The 20470-nt window shown below is 37.7% G+C and overlaps 1 protein-coding gene across 5 annotated transcripts in view; it reads left to right on the top strand.

Annotated features, from left to right (window-relative positions):
- DCAF1 (DDB1 and CUL4 associated factor 1) overlaps positions 1–20470 on the top strand; it is a 93464-nt gene that overhangs the window by 8780 nt on the left and 64214 nt on the right. For 4 of the 5 annotated variants that reach the window (XM_053896692.1, XM_019416997.2, XM_019416994.2 and 1 more), the window contains exons 2-5: positions 8370–8487; positions 13377–13453; positions 15577–15650; positions 18293–18406. In XM_053896692.1, the coding sequence (XP_053752667.1) occupies positions 8378–8487; positions 13377–13453; positions 15577–15650; positions 18293–18406 (375 nt within the window). In that variant the 5' untranslated portion in view covers positions 8370–8377. Of the gene's footprint in view, positions 1–8369; positions 8488–13376; positions 13454–15576; positions 15651–18292; positions 18407–20470 lie in introns of those variants that run through there. The other variant, XM_053896693.1, reaches the window with a different exon arrangement.

Here is a 20470-nt window from a genome sequence, read left to right as displayed (position 1 = left end):
CGATTGTTTATCCATTCCGATTCAATGATTGTTAATATCTTGTTATATTTTCTCTATAGGTGTGGTGTATATTTCTTATTTTGTGGAACCATTTGGAAGTTAGTTGCAGACACATCATCTCTAAATACTTTAGCAGGCAACCTTTAGGTTTAGGACATTCCGCATATTTTTTGTGGGCCTTTATTTCATTGCATGGACAGTATTACCATTTAGCCTTCAGAACAACCACTTCCACTTCACAGATAAGGAAATTGAGATTTGGAGAAGTTAAATAACTTGACCCAGGATCTCATGGGTGTATTTGCAGAGTTGGCATATGAATGCTTGAAATCCTTTTCTACCAAAGTACCAATTGATTGGTCGTTGGGACTTCTCTGAGCCCCTTTTATTATCTGTAAAAAAAAAAGGGTAGGGTTGTTGTGAAAATTCAGAATAACATTAGAAATTAGCCAAATGTCCCATATTAATATTCAGTAATTGGTAACTATTGTGTCACTATTGGATAGGCCATAAATTCTGTGTACCACTTAAAGAGCTCACTTTAAAAACGTGGTGAATTGAGTAATGTACCTTCACTGTCATGTGCATAACAAGATGACTGCACCTTTAACATTTTATATTAATGGTCTTTCATTGATAATAAAGTAAATTATCATTGATATTTTTAAAAAATTATTTTTAATGCTTATTTATTTTTGAGAGGCGGGGGAAGGGCAGAGATAGGGAGACACGGAATCCAAAGTAGATCTCAGGCTGTCAGCGCAGAGCCCTATGCGGGGCTCGAACTCACCCAACTGTGAGATCATGGCTTGAGCCAAAGTTGAGCACACAATCAACTGAGCCACCTAGGCACCCCAATATTAATGTAGTCAATTACAAGTTTAAGTTTTGCCTGGGCAAGTGAAAGTTATTCCCGAAATTATAGTTATTCATAAACATAATTAAATGGAAGTTTTGAAAATGATGCCAAAAGAATATATGTGTTTCTAAATTGAACTCTAAAATTTTAGTATTTCAGTGCCCTTGATTTTACCTTTTTCTTCTTAAACTTTTTATTTTTCAAAAAAAAATTTTAAATATTTATTTTTGAAGAAGCGACAGAGTGTGAGTGGGGGAAGGGTAGAAAGGAGACACAGAATCCTAAGCAGGCTCCAGGCTCCGAGCTGTCAGCACAGTGCCTGATGTGGGGCTCGAACTCACGAGCTGTGAGATCATGACCGGAGCTGAAGTCGGACCCCCAACTGACTGAGCCACCCAGGCACCCCCATTAGTTTTATTTTTTTTTTAAATGTTTGTTAATTTTTTAAGAGAGGAGATTGAGTGTGAGGCAGGGAAGGGCAGAGAGGGAGGGAGACAGAGGATCTGAAGCGGGGTTCTGTGTTGAGAGTAGACAGCCTGATGTGGGGCTCGAACTCTTGAACCACAAGATCATGACCTGAGCCGAAGCCAGAGGCTTAAGGACTGAGCCACCCAGGTGCCCCTTGAGTTAACCTTTATTAAACATAATATTTTCCCTTAAACTTTGCCTTTATATGTTCTATGTTGATCTCTTAAGTTATCCAAGAGGCATTCCCTCCTGATTTTTTTCCCACTTAAAAAAAACTTGTGGTCAAATTCACATACCATAAATTGACCACTGACCATTTTATAGCGTTCAATTCAGTGGTATTTAGTAGACTAACAATGTTGTGCAACCATTACAATGTCTTTTAGTTTCAAGATGTTTTCATCACCCCATTTCCTTTAGACAGTACTCCATATGTTCCCCCAATCCCAAGCCCCTGGCAACCAGTAGGCAAGTTTCTGATAAATTTACCTATTCTGGATGTTTTGTGTAAATAGAATCATAAAATATATAACCCTTTGTGTCTGGCTTCTTTCACTTAGTGTATTTTCAATTTTTTTTTTTAAAGTTTTACTTATTTATTTGGAAGGAGGATGGAGAGAGAGAGCCAGAAATCCCCAAATCCCCAACAGGCTCCACACCATCAGCATGGAGCCTGATGCAGGGCTTGGTCACATGAACTGTGAGATCATAACCTGAACTGAAATCAAGAGTTGGATGCTTAACCCACTGAGCCGCTCAGGTGCCCTGAATATTTTCAGTTTTCCTTTCACAGCTCTAACATATATCAGTACTTCATTTCTTTCTGTGGCTGAGTAATATTGCATTGTATAAATGTAACCACATTGTGTTTATCCACTCATTTTTCGATAAACATCTTTTGGCTATTGTTTCCACCCTTTTGGCTATTGTGAATATGCTAACTTTGAACATTTGTGTACAAATACTTCTTTGAGTATCTTTTTCAGTTCTTTTGTGCATATACCTTAGTGTGGAATTGCTGGGTCATATGGTAATTCTATGTTTAACTTTTTAAAAAGTTTTTGAGGAGGCACCAAATTGTTTTCCATAGTTGTTATGCCATTTTATGTTACCACCAACAGTGTGCTTTCCATTTTCCTCCACATCCATGCCAATGATCATTATTGTCTTCTTCTTTTTAATGTTTATTTTGATAGAGAGCATCTGTGTGTGAGCGGGAGGGGGTAGAGAGAGAGAATCTCAAGCAGCTGACAGCACACAGCCTGACAGCACAGAGCCTAATGCGGGGCTCGATCCCGTGAACTGGGAGAATAATGACCTGAGTCGAAATCAAGAGTTGGACATTTATCTCACTGAGCCACCAGGCACCCTTATGATCATTCTTTTCTGATTTTTTGATTCTAGTCATTTTAGTTGATGTAAGTGGTATCTTATTGTGGTTTTGATATTCATTTCTTTGATGAATATAGATCATCTTATGATATAGAGCATCTTTTGGAGAAGTGCCCATTCAGGTTCTCTGCCCTTTTTTTAAGTCAGGTTTTTTTGTTGTTGTTGAATTGTTCTTTATATATCTTGGATACTAGATCCTTATCAGATATGATTTGCAAATATTTTTCTCCCATTTCATGGATTGTCTTTTCATTTTCTTGGTAATGTCACTTGATGCACAAAAGTTTTAAACATTGAAGTCCAGTTTATGTGTTTGTTCTTTTGTTGCTTATGCTTTTGCTGTCATAAATAAAAAATCCTTTGCCAATTTCAGGGCCATGAAGATTTACCCTTATGTGTACCTCTAAGAGTTTTATAGTGTAAGTTTCCACATTTAGGTCTTTGATCCATTTTGAGTTAATTATTGTATGTGGTATGAGTCAAGGCCTCAGCCTCATTCTTTTGTATGTGGATATCCAGTTGTTTCAGCACCATTAGTCTTTCTAATAATGGTCTATTGGTCTTTCAATAAATTCTTTCCCTATTGAATGGTGTGGCATAACTTGTTGAAAATTAGTTGATTATAAATGTGAATTTTTTATTTCTGGACTCTTGGTTCTGTTGCATTGGTGTATATGTCTGTCTTAATGCCAGTACCACACTATTTTGATCACTGTAGCTTTGTAGTAAGTTTTGAAATAAGTGTGGGAGGTGTCTGGGTGGCTCAGTTGGTTCAGCATCTGATTCTTGATTTCGGCTCAGGTCATGATCCCAGGGTTGTGGGATCGAGCCCTTCATTGGGCTCTGTGCTGAGCATGGAGCCTGCTTAGGATTCTCTCTCTCTCTCTCCTCTCTCTCTCTCTCTCAGATTAAAATAAGTAAATGAAATCTGAAGTGTGAATCCTCCAATTTTTGTTCTTTTAAAGATAGTTTTTAGTTATCAGTGTTTCCATTTTTGCAAAAAAATGTCATTAAGATTTTGATACAGATTGCACTGACTATTGACCATTTCGGAGAGTATTGCTTTCTTAACAGTATTAAATCTTCTAATAACGTGAACATAAGGTGTCTTTTCATGTATTTAAGTCTTCTCTAATTTTTTTTTTTTTCAACGTTTTTTATTTATTTTTGGGACAGAGAGAGACAGAGCATGAACGGGGGAGGGGCAGAGAGAGAGGGAGACACAGAATCGGAAACAGGCTCCAGGCTCCGAGCCATCAGCCCAGAGCCCGACGCGGGGCTCGAAACTCACGGACCGCGAGATCGTGACCTGGCTGAAGTCGGACGCTCAAACCGACTGCGCCACCCAGGCGCCCCCAAGTCTTCTCTAATTTATTCCAGCAATATGTTGTAGTTTTCAGTGTATAAATCTTGTGCTTTTTGGAGTTAAACTTACTCCTTAATATTTTTGTTATTTTTGGTGCTATTATAAATGAAACTTAAAAAATGTTTTTATTCATTTTTGAGAGAAAGAAAGCAAGTGGGGGAGGGCAGAGAGAGTGGGACAGAGGATCCCAAAGCGGGCTCCATGCTAACAGCAGAGAGCCCGATGTAGGGCTCTAACTCATGAGTCACAATATCATGACCTGAGCTGAAATCAGATGCTTAACTGACTGAGCCACCCAGGTGCCCCAAGAGGGAATTTGGCTCTATTCCCACGACTCTGGGATCATGACCTGACTGAAATGACTGAAATGAAGTGTCAGATGCTCAGCTGAGTCAACCTAGGTGCCCCAAAATTATTTTCTAAATTTCATATTTGGATTGTTTGTTGCTGGCATGTAGCAGTACAACTGATTCTTTGTGTTGATCTTGTACTCTGTAAACGTTCCTAAAATTTGGTTAATTAGCCGTTTTTTTTGTGAATTCTCTAGGATTTTCTATATATAGATTATGTTACCTGTGAGTAAGGATAGTTTTACTTCTTTTCCAACTTGGATGCTTTTTCTTTCTTTTTTCTTATTTAATTGCTCTGGCTAGAACTCCAGTACAGTGTTTAATATAAGTGTGAAAGCAGGCATCCTTGTCTTTTTTTGTGATTTTTAGAGAGAAAGCTTTCATTCTCACCATTGAGTGTAATGTTACCTGTGGGTTTTTTTTTTTTTTTAAGTTTATTTATTTTGAGGGAGAGTGTGAGTGGGGGGAGGGGTAGAGAAAGAGAGGGAGAGACAGTGAGAATCTCAAGAATCCCTGTCCACGCAGAGCCAGACATGGAGTTCAAACTCACGAACCATGAGATCATGACCTGAGCTGAAATCAAGAGTCGAATGCTTAACTGACTGAGCCACCCAGGTGCCCTTCTGTGGGTTTTTTAAATACCCTTTACCCATGTTGAGGAAGTTCTTTTCTGTTCCCAGTTTGAGTTTGTTTACTTTTTCTTTTTTCACAAAAGGGTAATGGATTTTATCAGATTTTTTTTTCTCTGTTAATGAGATGAGCATGCGTTCTTTTTTTTCATCCTATTAATATATTACATTGATTTTTGTATGTTGAACCACTTTTGCATTCCTAGGATAAATCCCACATGGTCATGATCTGTAATTCTGTTAACATGTTGCTGTGTTCAGCTTGCTAGTATTTTGTTGAGGGTTTTTGCATCTGTATTGATGAAAGATATTTGTAGTTTTCTTGTGATGGCTTTATATGGTTTTGGCATAAGGGTAATGCTGGCTTCATGGAATAGATTAGCAAGTGTCCTTTCTCTTCTGTGTTGTGAAAGGATTTGAGGATTGATGTTAATTTTCTTTAAGTGTTTTATTAGAGTTCACCAGGAAAGCCATCTTTTTTTTTTTAACACTTTTGGGATGTGTCTTAAGAGATTAATTTTGCTGTTACTGCTTTGCCCGGTTTCTAGATCTTCATCATAAAATTTTACTGTCTAAAAAAATTGGCTTAAATTATTGTGCCCCCCCCCCCCCCCCAACTCCTAGTGCTAGTATTCCTCAAGATTGTGAAGGTCCTGAAAAAACAAGAAACAACTCAAAAACTCTTGTAGACCAGAGTACACTAGGGAGACATGACAACTAAGTGCTACATGGTATCCTGGATGAGATCTTGGAACAGAAAAAAGGACATGGATGGAAAAACCTGGTGAAATCTGAATTAAGTTGAGTTTATTTAATGATAAAGTATCAATGTTGGGTCTTTCTTTCTCTTTTCTTTTCTTTCTTTCTTCTTTCTTTCTTTCTTTCTTTCTTTCTTCTCCTTCCTTCCTTCCTTCCTTCCTTCCTTCCTTCCTTCCTTCCTTCCTTCCTTCCTTCCAACGCGAACCAGGGAGAGGAAGAGAGAGAATCTTAAGCAGTCGCCATGCTTAGTGTGGAGCCCAAAGTGGGGCTCGATACCAACAACCTGGGATCATGACCTGAGCTGAAATCAAGAGTCAGATGCTCAACAAGCGGAACCACCCAGGTGCCCCTCACACTTATTTCAAAACTTACTACAAAGCTACAGTGATTAAAACACTGTGCTGCTGGCATTAAGATAGACATATATGCCAATGCATAGAACTGAGAGTCTCTGATGCTTAACCAGTTGAACCACTCACATGCCCCTCAATGTTGGGTTTCTTAATTTTGATATTGTGCTGCTATAAACTAATATGGTGCATTAGGGGAAACTGAACTGGATGAGGGTATATTTGAATTCTCTCTACTACCTTTGCAATTTTTTTATGAATCTAAAATCATTCCAAATACAGTTATTTTAAAAAATGCATAGTCCATGGTGACTGAAAAATACAACCTGGGTTTTCTCAAGTTAAAATCAGAGGTCTGTATTAGTCACACCTGCAGTATTTCCTTTTTTGTGACTCTGGCTAGAGAGGCTAAAAATGTGGATTCTTGGGGGTTCCTGGGTGGCTCAGGCAGTTAAGCTGACTTGAACTCAGGTCATGATCTTGTGGTTTGTGAGATCAAGTCTCATTTTGGGCTCTGTGCTCACAGCCTGGAGCCTGCTTGGGATTCTCTCTCTCCCTTCCTCTGCCCCTCATCCGTTCATGCTCTCTCTCAAGAAAAAATAAAAAAGTTAAAACAATAAAAATGTGGATTCTTCTCTGCAGAAAAGAAGACTTTAAAAAATTATTTGGAAATAGTTTCCTTTGGTGACATGAATCACAGTGTACTGTTAGAAGTGCCTCTACTTTATTAAAACACGAATATTTACATTTTATTTTATTTTTTAAAGTTTTTTTTTTTTTTTAATTTATTTAAGTAATCTCTGCACCCAACGTGGGGCTTGAACTCATGACCCTGAAATCAAGATGTGGCATGCTCCTCTGACTGAGCAAGCCAGGTGCTCCACAAATATTTACATTCTAGACAGTTGGTGGTATTTTTCACATGTATTTCCTTTGGTCTTATGGTAGATATCTTTAGAAGAGTTAATAATTCTAGATCAGATAGTAATCCCCTTTCTAGTGTTAAAGTGTTTTTATGGAGTGGTTGCTATTTCTGTGAAAACAAATTTTGCAGGGAAAGTCTGACAGTTTGATCTTAAGACTACTTTGGCAAAGAAGTTGGTCTGTAAGCCATCTAAACATTTGAGTCTTATTTATCCCTTTTGGAGCCCCTTATAAATAAACTTCTCTTCCTCATGTGGATGTCTCATGGCATCTCCTTCAAAGCTTGTCTCAGCTCCCTGTCCCTCTGTATCCGTGGACTGACCACTCAACCTAGCAACTTCTCTCCTTCTTTCCATCCTCTCATGCTCTTCCTAGGAAATCAGCTGTGAGAGAGGTTAGGAAGCCTGAAGGATAAATGGGTTTATAATGCTCCTCAACTTTCATGTTGGTAATGATCCACTTTAGTTCTTGGCCTTTTGTTAAGAATTGACAGGAATATATTATTTATCTTTCATAGAACTTTCCCCCAAAGATTTACGAGAGCAAAATATTTTGGGGAGTGGTTTTTGCTACATTTTCTATTAAAAAAAAAAAAAAAAAAAAAAAAAAAGCTTCAGGGACCTTGGGTGGGTGGCTTAGTCGGTTAAGTGTCTGACTCTTGATTTCAGCTCAGGTAATGATCTCATGGTTCACGAGATTGAGCCCTGCATTGGAGTCTGTGCTGATAGTATGGAGTTTGCTTGGGATATTCTCTCTCTCTCTCTCCTCTCTCTCTCTCTCTCTCTCTCTCTCTGTGTGTGTGTGTGTGTGACCCTCCTCTGCTTGTGCACACGTGCTCTCTCTCTCGTTCTCTCTCAAAATATGTAGCTTCAGAATTTTGGTCCTCAGAGATCTAAGTCAAGGGATTTTTGTATGTGTGGTATGTAGACGTATGCATTTTTGAGGAGAGAAAGGGATCCCAGCTTTTTGTCTGATTCTCAAAAGGGGTTCCTGATCCTAGAAAGGTAAGAATCACAGTTTTCATCCAGTTTGTGTCATTTGACAGTTAAGCAAAACCGAGGTTGGGAGGGGGTGAAAGGACTTGAAGAGTATTCCGGCTCCCAGTGCTGGGTTTCCCACTGTACCACAAATGAAATTATCTGAGGGGGGGGTCTCAGAGTTAAGTTTTTGTTGCTCGCTCATCCCTTTTCTCCCCCTTTATCACTGTAGGAAGTATGTCCAGTTTATTTGCCTGTGTTCATGTGTTATTTACTTATATTTTTGATTCCTTAGGCCAAGCCATGACTACAGTAGCGGTGCATGTGGACTCCAAAGCTGAGCTCACTACCCTGCTGGAGCAGTGGGAAAAGGAACATGGCAGTGGGCAGGACATGGTACCTATCCTTACCAGGTATAAACAATTATATATTTTTAAAAATTCATTTAAAAAGGAAAAATTGGAGAGTAGGGGAACATTTTTATCTTGAATGTGAATTCTAAATCCATCTTTGTCTCACTACTTCTTGAAGCTCTTACATTTCTTACTTTTCCTTTGAGGCTGTTAGTTCTTATTCTCTTTCTTAGGTTCTTGTCTTGTCTGTGTTTCAATCCTAGGGTTTTGTTAGTGGTTCTCTTTTCTCTTCACCCTGAATATTCTACCTAGTTTTGTTCCTGTCCATGATTTAAAACATTATTCCTAGGTTCAGTTTAAAATCTCTATTTCTGCTTCAGACTCCTCTTTTTAAAAATTTCAGACCCTTTTCTCAGCTGCTTGGTGTACCCATCTTTACCTGGCTATTTGCAGACACCTGAAACATACCATGTCTACAATAGAGCTTATCATATTCATCCTGCCTCCGCCTTCTTTCACAGTTTGTGCTTTTGTACTCCCTGCTTGCTGTACATAGTTTCAAACTAAAAACCTGAAAACCATCTCCCCAGTGTATTCCTCTCTAGTACAGTTTAGCCCCCAAGCAGGATTTCTGCTTTTTCTTCTTCTTCCCTATTCCCCCTTACCACTTTGTTCATTAGATACTGATCATGTCTTGATTGGCCTCTTAGGCAGTGTGAATTTTCTCTCCATATCCAGTTTACCCTCCTCCAATACATCCTTCTATTGGCTGAAAGAGTCCTCTTTCTAAACACAAATCTGATTTTTATGTCTTTGATTGTAATTCTTCTCTGACTCCATTTTTCCTACAGAATAAAATATAAACTTTGTAGAGTAGTCTAGGAAGCCATTTATGATTTGGCCCCCGCTTCCCTTTTCTGCCTCATAGTATTAGTCTCTTTCAGTAAGGAATAGTATGGTATTTTCTAATGTCTGTGTTCCTTTAGCCTGAAATGCCTTTCTTTGGTATGTCTGTCTGCCTGGCAAAAAATCAGTTTTGAGAATCATGTCTGTAAAACCTTCTCTGACTTTGACATTCCCAGGTAAGTTTGGGCACTCCTTTTTTTCTTTTTTAATACTTCTGTCATTCATATATATGTATGCATGTATATGCACATATACACACACATATAAAATGTGGTATAATTCCCCTCATTTTAACTCTAATCACATTGTACTATAATTCTTTTTTTTTTTTTTTTTTCATGTGTCACTTTACTAAATTGTAATTTTTTTAAAGACAGGTACTACACCTTTTTTATTGGTGTCTTCTTGGACAATGACATTTGCATGCCTGGTACATAGTAACTATGTGGGACATAATTTTACTAAATGATTGTATTAAACAGGAGAATGAAAAATACAGGCTGGAGAGGGATGCCCATGGTTTTTCTAAAGAGGAGGTCACTGGAACATGGGGATCTTTAACATCTAATCTTTGATACAGCAGAGAAAAAAGCCTTTTGTTTATGCAATGATGTATTCTATAGGAATAAAAAGAACTATGATCTTTTGAAAGTTTAAATAGGGATAAATGCTTTGTTGCTGTTGATACATGGGGAACATGTGAAAAGTGCAGTTTATTTTTTTTTTAGGAACAGGATTATTGCTGACTGGTGGAAAGTGGATTTTAATTTGTAGAGACATTGGAGATTAAGAACTACTCATCACAAGATACTTGAAATGCAGCCACAGTGAATTAAAGAGTCTAAGTATTGTGCAGTTAAAATATGAACTATTGCTGAAACTAAAAGAAGAGAGTCATAAATAGGGATAATAATGTTAGTGGTAGTTTCACCTAATTGGAAAAAGTATTTATTGAGTACATATACTAAAGATACTCAATGTTTTATTTTGAAGAATATTTCACATTCATGATCATATTTGACCCTCTACGTAGTCACTGTGCTGTGATATTCAGTAGTGCAAAGCCTAGAGGGGCTCTGTCTTCAAGGAGATCACCATCTGGGGGGCAACTAGCAGATACAAAACAATGAGTAGTAGTACAGATTAATATCTAATGAAGTGTTAAATTGGGCAGTATGGTTCCTTAATATTGCAATGGTTATGAGTATGGAAAGAATGTTAATGAGTCAGTTTCTTTTATTCACTCAGCAAATATTTGAGGACCTTTTGTGTGTTGCAACTATCAGACACTTCCCTGAACCTCAGTTTCCTCATTTGTCACTAAAAGTATCACTTAGAGCTGCATTGTTAAATGGCACCCTTCCTTGGAGCTGCTTGCAAAAGACAGCCAGACAGTGGAGACCTAAGCTTAGAATTTTGGGTTTTAACTCCTAATTCCTGTGGTAAAGGTTTTTTGGAATAGGGAATTGAAAGATGATGGATATAGCTTGATGAGAAGCAGAGAAAGAAGGTTTTCTAGGAAAAGTGAAAAATGTGACTAGAAAAAGCATCGAGGGGAGAAGGAACTGGGGCATTTTCTTTTTAAATTTTTATTTATTTATTTATTTATTTATTTTTCCAATATATGAAGTTTATTGTCAAATTGGTTTCCATATAACACCCAGTGCTCATCCCAAAAGGTGTGGGGCATGTTTTTGTGGCAGTGAGGAAAGGGCCCTCTATCATAGTGAAGGGCGAATATAAGGTAGGAGTGGAAAATAAAGTTACATGGAGCAAGATCTTTAAGGATATTCAACGTTAGACAGGTTTAAGAGCTAGTAGGATGTGTTAAAAGTCCAGTATTTTTGAAATGGGCAATTCCCGTCATCCAAATTGTGGGTGTGGTAGTTCACTGGATATTTCCTGAAGTTCTTTCACATGTCTGTGGTCTCTTCTTTACCCCCACCTCAACTGACTGCATGTTTTGGGTGTTTTGGTATATTCCATGAACAGCAAATGAATTTCAGGCTTGCCTCTTCTTTTATTTGCCACAACTTTCACTACTTTTCTGGCAATTTTCCTAAGAAAAATATGTTTTTTTATCTTAGACTTTTTATTTACTATTTATGTTTTTTTATTTATTATAGTCAAATCTTTGACTTGATTCTGTGAAAAGAGACTGGAATTGGGCCAAGCTATGTGAGCGTTACCCAAGTTCTACGGTTTGTTTTTTCATATCATTGAGACATGTACTGTACAGTACTCTGCTTGATGGATTCTTTACTTGCAAAACTATCATCTATATCACATTAAAGAACTTGAGTACTACCTCCATAAGACTCCTTCCTGCCCCATCCCAGTCAAATCTACCTTAAATTGTTTTTCTGTTTGTTTTTTTTCGATTCTTAGTTTTCATTGTAACCACACTTAACTAGCTCTCACGTGTAAGGTTTTGTTCAAAGCAGAGTACATATATTACCTTAAACCTCAAGGAAACTCTCTAAGGTAGGGACTATTCCCCTCATCTTACGGATGAGGCACAGAAAGGTTAAATAACTTGATCAAAGTCACACACAGTGGAAAAGGTATGATTTGAACCTTAGCCATCTGGCTCCAGAATCCATGTTTTTAATTTCTGTGCTGTATTGCTTAGTTTCAACTGAAGATACTAGTAGATCTTACGGTATGTAATTCTAAACATTTTATGTCACAGCCCTTTGTGGCAAAGATAATTCTCAGAGTTTAAAGGGAAGGGTAGAAAAAGTAGAAATACTTTCGAGACTTACTGGGGAAAAATATACCAGAATGGGCAAGAGTTTTTGCAGGTTGCTTAACTTTTAAGACTAGGAAGTATGGTTTTGTAGACATAAAGCATATAGGAGAGTTTGAGTTAGGACAGAGCATGACAGATACTGGAGAGTGTGAAAACCTTGTATTTGATTGTCATTATAATAGGTTAAAATATCAGTCTTAGAGTATTCAAAATGTGATTTTTCTTATTTCAAAAAGAAGGCATGAATAAAAAAAGACTAATGATACATGTAACAAATAACGTGGATCACGCAAAATATGCTGAGCTAAAGAAGCCAGTCATAAAAATAGTGTAAACAATTCCATTTATATTAAATTCTAGTACAGGCAAAACTAATCTGTGATGATAGAAAGCAGATGAGTGATTGCTTGGGATATGGGTGGGAGCTTAGGAGTGGGGGTGGGGGGGAAAATGTCACAAGCTGAAGTAACAGCACTTAGGGCCCTGAAACAATTGTGAACTCTCTGAAGAGCAGAGAAGACCATGTGACTGAAGCTTATTAAACTGGAATGGAGAGTAGAAGTCAGAGATGCCAACAGAGGCTGGGTTAGTATAAGCCATGGTCATACTTGGATTTAATTGAAGTTATTGTGGTAAGTTGCTGGAAGTTGGAGAATGAATTGTCAAACATTGAAGCAAGAAGTTTGGAGAAAAGGCTGTCGCAGGTGGTTCAGGCATTTGATGATGGTGTTCTGGGCAGGGATAGGAATGGTCAAGATTTAAAGAAATGATTGAGGGTCGCTGGGTGGCTCAGTTGGTTAAGTGCCTGACTCTTGATTTTGGCTCAGGTCATGATCTCATGGTTCTTGAGTTTGAGCTCTGTGTCAGGCTCCATGCTGACAGCGCGGAACTTACTTGGGATTCTCTCTGCCCCTCCCCTGCTTGCGCTCTTTCTGTCTCAAAATAAACAAAACTTAAAAAAAAAAAATGAAGTCAGGAGATACCTGTGTAGGTAGTGCCAAAAAGAATTGTTGTGGGAGTGAGGAGAAAGGGAAGGTTTTAACGATGACTCCTAGGTTTTTGGCTCCTTGAGGGGATGGTAGTCCAATTTTTTGAGACAGGAAAGTGGAGAGAAGAATGAGTTTGGGAGTGTTCATTGTTTTATTTAGATCTCTGTGTTCATTAGGAAAATATCTTTTTTCTCACTTTTTACTTTTATTTTACACTTTGTTGAATTGACTATAGTAGGTGGTAGTACATTTTTTTTTTTGTATGCTTGTCTAGAGTTGACCCTGTCTTCCCTTTGTGCTAGGATGTCTGAATTGATTGAAAAAGAAACTGAAGAATATCGTAAGGGGGATCCAGACCCATTTGATGACCGACATCCTGGTGAGACCTGTGTTCTCTTAAGCCTGGTTCTAATTTTCTTACAAAAGAAGATAGCTTAATAGGAAAATTGAAATAGCATCTTTCATGCTAAGTTTTAAGACCATCTAATTGTTAAAATATTGTTCAAGGTGAGGTAGTAAGGAAAAATAAATTTCTAGAAAAATTGAAATTTTTGTAATATTTACATATCAAATAGAGGATAACTAAGGAGCTAAATTATGTAGGTGTACCTTATTGACTCCATTGATAGGATTACTTAAAAAGAGGAAAATGTTCTCCCTTTCTGACTTTTAACACAGAAGAGATTATTCTCTGTGCTTTAATTTTTCAAACAAGTTTGAAACAGTTATGAACTTGGATTCTTTGAAGAAATAAAAGGGATAATTACCCTTTTACTCTGAGGAAATGTAGTTGAATACATTCAGTGCCTTCCTTTTAGTTATGAAACGGATACTTGGAACCTTGAATAATAAATAGGGTTCTTGATGTCTGCTTTAGTATCTCAGCAGCTGAAGTATGCCATTTCATGTTAATTTGGTTTTATTTTGGGCTAATTAGAACCATGACAATCCAGTCTGCTTTGGCATAGAATTTGGTATGATACAGAACTATATGAGACTTGAGACTTTGCCATTTTGTGTCTTCTCTAAGAGTACCAGTGGGAAAGCTTAAATCAAACTTTCTCTGTGTGAAGTGAGAAGCAGTCCTTTGTGGAAAAAAGAGATACTGTATGTGCGGAGAGAGATGAGAATGAGTGGGACTTGTAAAAATAAGAACATTGTATATATACCTGAATGGTACAGGGTTTATTTCTATTTCCTAGACTTTTGTTCTCAAATATAAGTAAGCTAGGCATTTCAAATTGAGTGTCTAGTTATTTATGTGATGTTACCTGTTGCTCTTGTCCTAGACATCCTCACTTGTGACTTTGGAGAACTATTCACCTATTTAACTCTTATCTTCAGTGAGGCAATCAGAGCATAAGTATAAATGTGAATGTGAGAGAAGAAACTAAGTTAACTTATGGGGTTATGAAAAGAATTAAAAGAGAGATGATCATGCTTAGTGACCTTGGAAAGGCCTTGGAAAGGATGAAATGGTATGAAGAAGGGAGAGACAGAATGATGATTGATACGCTTTTCAGGAGAAAATTTTAAAGACAGTTTTTTTCCCCCCTACCTCTTATGTTATTAGGTATAATTTCTATTAATAAAAATGAGGATGCCAGTTTTGTCATTTATTAAGAGAGAAAGGTAATCTGAGGTCTTCATCTAGTTTTTATGATACCATTCTGTAACTTTTCTTTTTGTGGTTTACCTTGGAATACTGATTATAGCTTGGTAGAAACTTCATAGCAGTGGCTCACATCTTCTCTTTATCCTAAATTGTATTTTGAGTTTGACTAAATTTGCCACTCTAATGATCTTAAAGGAAAATTAAAATAGATGGTATCTGTTTTAAAAACCAATAATTCTACCAATCATTACTTCTTTTACCTGTATTGAGTAGATTCTAGGTTCCTGGCCTTTCTTTCCCCAGGAGCTGAGAAGTTAAGATGGCCAAACTTATCATATCTTTAGAGTTGGTATTACTTAGTGGGATTCCCTTCCTGTGCCTACCCCTACAACCTGGAATATCATTACAGGTTTGAGGATGCATTTCTGCTACTCTTGATATATAGTTGAAAAAGAGATTAGATTTGGAGTCTTACCTCCTCCAGGCCACCCATCAAAAGAAGTGCTTCCTACCTAAATCTGGCTGGGAAATCAGGGGTTTTCTTTCTCTTAGGCTCCTTTATGATTCTTTTTTAGACCTTGTGTACTCTTAGTAATGCTGGTCTGGGTCTACTGCACATTTATTTAGTTTGGCATGGCTGTGTAGGCAATGTGCTGGGAGATGGGAAAGTTAGAGAGCAGTGTCTCAAGTTTTTATATTGTCACTTTTAATTTTAGAGAATGTTTCTTATGAAATCTGATTCATCAAAAAAGTTTTTCTTTCTGTTTATTTTTGCTGGCATTTTAATGGTACTTGTAATAACCCAGGTGCCTTTCCAGAGGTCTGAGTTGCTTGACTGGGATGACTTACTCATTCCTTTGTTTGTTCCTCCCCTCTTCTTTTGGTAGGTCGAGCTGATCCAGAGTGTATGCTGGGCCACTTGCTGAGAATACTCTTCAAGAATGATGATTTCATGAATGCAGTAGGTTTGCTTCTTACTTTTCTCCAGAGATTATCATCAGTGGATGCTATACCTTTATTGTTTGTAAATAGTTTGTTTTCTCTTGAGGTCTTGACAAAGTTGGGAATAGTGTGGGTAGATTTTGTTTGTTTGTTTGTTTGTTTGGTATTGGTTCAACAAGCTAAGAGTCGTCATGGATTTCTTTCTTACCAAAGTCCTGGTCATGGCCAAGGTGTTTTCTCTTTGGTGTGTATTTTCATTGTTTGAATATGGCAAGGACTCCCAAGGCATCTGTACTCATCCTAGGGCAAGATGATTTTGAGTTTGGGAATATAGACGTTTTCTTGAATTTCTGAATAGAAAACTCAGAGTGATGTATGTATGAGGCATGATTCTGCACTGATACTGTGGTGTGTGCATTGGGCATGTGGAGGGAGACAAAAGTACCTTCTCTAACTCAGGGCTGTTGAGAAATAAATGAGGTGGGGGGAATATATATAGCATTCACAGGGCCTGAGATAGTAATTATTCGGTAAGTTGTAGCTGTTAGGTTTGTTTTTGGAGGCCGAATTGCATGATCCTTGAGAGCATGGGCTTTGGGGTCCATGTTTTGGGTTTAAATGGAACTTCACTGTTCACTGACAGTTTGATCTTGAGGCAACTTAAGCCTCTCCAAACTTCATTTCCTCCAAGCTTTATTTTCCTAATCTATAAAATAGGGATGATCTTCCCTTTTAAAATATTTTTGTAACCTTTGAATGAAATGAGTCATGAAAAGTGCCGTGCTCGCTTCGGCAGCACATATGCTAAAAAAAAAAAAAAAAGTGCTTAGCACAGAACTTGGTACATGAGGGCTCAGTAAGTACTATTATTATTATCTGTACTGTATTAACTATTATTTTCTGTATTGTATTAACTCCAATTTATTTCTTGATCACCAGTGTCTCTTCTCTGCTTCTCTGGAAATGTTGAGCTGTCCTCTAGATATCCCCACTTGGATATTCCCCACAGGCACCTTGAATTCCACCTGTCTAATTGTGTGCTGTATAGTCTGTTTCTCTTGTTCTCTAGCTCAGTAATGATGTCCTTGTCTAGCCAGCTAGACAACTTTATTTTTCCAAGTTCCTTATTCAGTTAAACTTACAGGTCTTATCATTCCTTTTCATTTAACTTCATAAATCCCTCCATTTCTTTATGTCCTTGTTGTCAGACCTTAGTTTAGCCACTACCATCTCTCTCTTGGTGATCCTAATAACCTCTTAATTGATTTCTCATCTTGTCTTGTTCTCTTCCAACCTATTCTTCACTTTATAGCCCAGAAATTTTTCTAAAATGCAAAAAGTGATCATGGCATCCTCTTGCTTGTAATCTATTAGTGGTTTCCCATTGGCCTCAAGATGAATTTTAAATTCCTCGGTTTATAAACCCAATCTTTCTGGCTTTTGTTCTTTTTAATTTTAAATTCTTGCCCTTTGTCTCACCTCTCCTCCCCACTCTTCCTTAGCTACTCCTACTTGTCCTTTACATTCTAGCTTGAAATCCCTCCCCCTCTAAGCCTTTCTCTGATTCCTCTGCAGGGGTTGTGTGACCTCCTACAGACTTCTGTAGCATCGTATACTCATGATATTTGTTTTTCCAACTGTCACTTCTGTTGGATTATGAACCCTTTGATGGTGGGACTGCATCTTATTCGCTGTTGTATACCCAGCACGGAATACAGTGCCACTTAGTAGTAGAAATTCAATAATATTTGAGTACTAGAAGGAAGTTTTTTTTTTAATTTTTTTTATTAACGTTTATTTATTTTTGAGACAGAGAGAGACACAGCATGAACGGGGGAGGGGCAGAGAGAGAGGGAGACACAGAATCGGAAGCAAGCTCCAGGCTCTGAGCCATCAGCCCAGAGCCCGACGCAGGGCTCGAACTCGCGGACCGCGAGATCGTGACCTGAGCTGAAGTCGGACGCTCAACCGACTGAGCCACCCAGGCGCCCCTAGAAGGAAGTTTTATTAACGCATTTATATATGTTTATAATTTGTATATAATATTAAATGTATTTATAGTAGAAGTACAAAATTCAAGTTTTTCATTAACTATTGTCAAGAATCTGGAGGGGGTTGGTTGTCTTGCCCTGCTTTATCCTTCTGAAAAAGTGTATGTAAGAATAGGGGTTAAAAAAAGAATAGGGAGTGATTTCTTCTGGATACTCTTTTTTGAGAGAGAGCGCATGTGCCCAAGTGGGGGAGTGGCAGAGGGTGAGGGAGAGAGGGAGAATCTTAAGCAGGCTCCATACCCAGCTTGGAGCCTGACATTGCCTCCATCTCAGGACCATGAGATCATGACCTGATTTGAAATCAGGAGTCAGATGCTTAACTGACTGACTGAGCCACCCAGGCCCCCCTTCTTGATATTCTTTGAGCTTTAATTTCTGTGGTTGCTGATTTGTTCTTTTGGGAGGATTTGACATTAAAGCTGCAGAAGAAATATATGATCCCATCATGGCTCAGTGGGTTATAATAATTAAGGGTTTAATTAGTAATTGTTAGGTATAATCTTCTTAAATACCTCTTAGGGAAGTGATGGGAATGTATTGAGTTTATTAGACTTCATTAATTTGCCTGGGTTGAATTTCAGATGAAAAGTATTCCTCTGTTTTTTTACAGCTGGTGAATGCATATGTGATGACAAGCCGAGAGCCCCCTTTGAACACTGCAGCTTGCAGACTTCTATTGGACATCATGCCAGGGCTGGAAACTGCTGTTGTCTTTCAAGAAAAGGTACTTACTAAAAAGAAAAGTCATTTTATTTTTAAATTGAATGTTGATCTGTTTGATTTGTCTTTGTTAAGATAATTGTTACACATTTTTATGACAATAATATGTTATAGAAATATAAGAAATCAATAAAAATATAAGAGTAATTGTTTTCATGAGTACTTACTGCTTAGGTGCTATAGTATATCTTAAGTCTTAAGATTGTATGTTAATTGTATGTTTATTAAATTATTATTTAATAATATACAATTATTATATTGTATATAATAATATACAATTGTATATTATTTGTATATTGTATACAATATACAAATTGTATGTAATAATATACAATTATTAAAATTGTATGTTTATTTATTTTTGAGACAGAGAGAGACAGAGCATGAATGGGGGAGAGTCAGAGAGAGAGGGAGACACAGAATCTGAAGCAGGCTCCAGGCTCTGAGCTGTCAGCACAGAGCCCGACGCGGGGCTCGAACTCACGGACTGTGAGATCGTGACCTGAGCCGAAGTCGGACGCTTAACCGACTGAGCCACTCAGGCACCCCCCAAATTTTTTTTTTAATGTTTATTTTGAGAGAGATAGAACACAAGTCCGGGAGGGGCAGAGGGAGAGGGAGACACAGAATCTGTAACAGTCTCCAGACTGAGCTGTCAGCAGAGCCTGACGTGTGGCTTGAACCCATGAACCGTGACATCATGACCTGAGCCGAAGCCAGATGCTTAACTGACTGAGCCATCCAGGCGCCCTGGTTAAGATTGTATGGTTTTAGAACGGATTTATGATATTATCCAAACTCTTATTCTTCATGAGTTGTCTTCCTTAGTGAGGAAGGACTTTTCTACTTTGAGGAAACCCATTCTATTCTTGTGGTATTTATTATTTTTAATTTTTTGGGGGTAGTATTTAATATTTTGTTAATATTTGAAGATCTGTTTTGTGCTGTGTCTTATGGTGGGTGTTGATAATACTTTTGTCAGCAAGATGGAAGATTTCACATAATGTATTTGGGAGGGCACATACAAATAAACTGATAATTTCAAATAAGGATAAGTACTATGAAGACCAGAAAATGGTAATTTGATAGTGACTGTGATAGTGAGTGTGTGTGTATACTTCAAATGTCAAAAATTTGTTGCTCTGTTTTTAGAAGTAATACAGATATTTTGTTCTCAGCATTAAGAATTTGCAGTGTGAATTGGGTATGTCACATAATTTTCTTTTTCTCAAAGATATTAAAATTTAATGTTCTGAAACAATCTGGAGGTCTTAGTGTAGTTAAATGTAGAAACCAAATGAAAGATCTGGAAATAGATTTTCATTTAACTTCTTTAAAAGTTTATTTTTCTTTTTTTGAGAGAGTGTGTGTGCAAGCGGGGAGGGGCAGAGAGAGGGAAAGAGAATCCCAAGTAGGCTCTGTGCTGACAACTCTGACATGGGGCTTGAATTCACAAATGGTGAGATCATGACCTGAGGCAGATCAAGAGTTGGACACTTAACTGACTGAGCCACTCAAGTTCCCCATCATTTAACTTTTAAGGAAATTGTTACGCAATTGTATCACATAAGGTATCTTAGAGAATAGCATTGTAATTAATGTTGTGATTTGCACATTGTATACAGACAAGTTTTAAAAATCTCCAATTAGTTATGATTGTGGGAGACCAAAAACATCTATATACTTCTCAGAAATATTTTAATATGCATTTTTTATTAAATGTTTATTTATTTTGAGAGAGAGAGCATGTGTGTGACCAGGGGAGGGGCAGAGAGGAAGAGGGAGAGAGAGAATCCCAAGCAGTCTCCGAGCTGTAAGCACGGAGCCTGAGTGGGGGTGGGGGTGGGGCTCGAGCTCGATCCCACAAACCATGAGATTGACCTGAGCTGAAAGCAAGAGTTGGGCACTTAACCAGCTGAGCCATCCACCTGCCCCTTAATATGCATTCTTTTGAAAACCAAGATGACAAATGAAGCATTTATAGCAGTGTATTTGTATATGCAAGATTTGTAGAAGACCATAGATGATTTTACTGTGCTTTGTAAAAGTGTCCTGGTTGTCATTGTAG

This window comes from Panthera pardus, unplaced genomic scaffold (assembly GCF_024362965.1).
Source record: "Panthera pardus isolate Hobbes unplaced genomic scaffold, ASM2436296v1 HiC_scaffold_8, whole genome shotgun sequence".
In the NCBI taxonomy this organism is placed as follows: Eukaryota; Metazoa; Chordata; class Mammalia; order Carnivora; family Felidae; genus Panthera; species Panthera pardus.
This window is presented reverse-complemented; position numbering and strand designations above follow the sequence as displayed.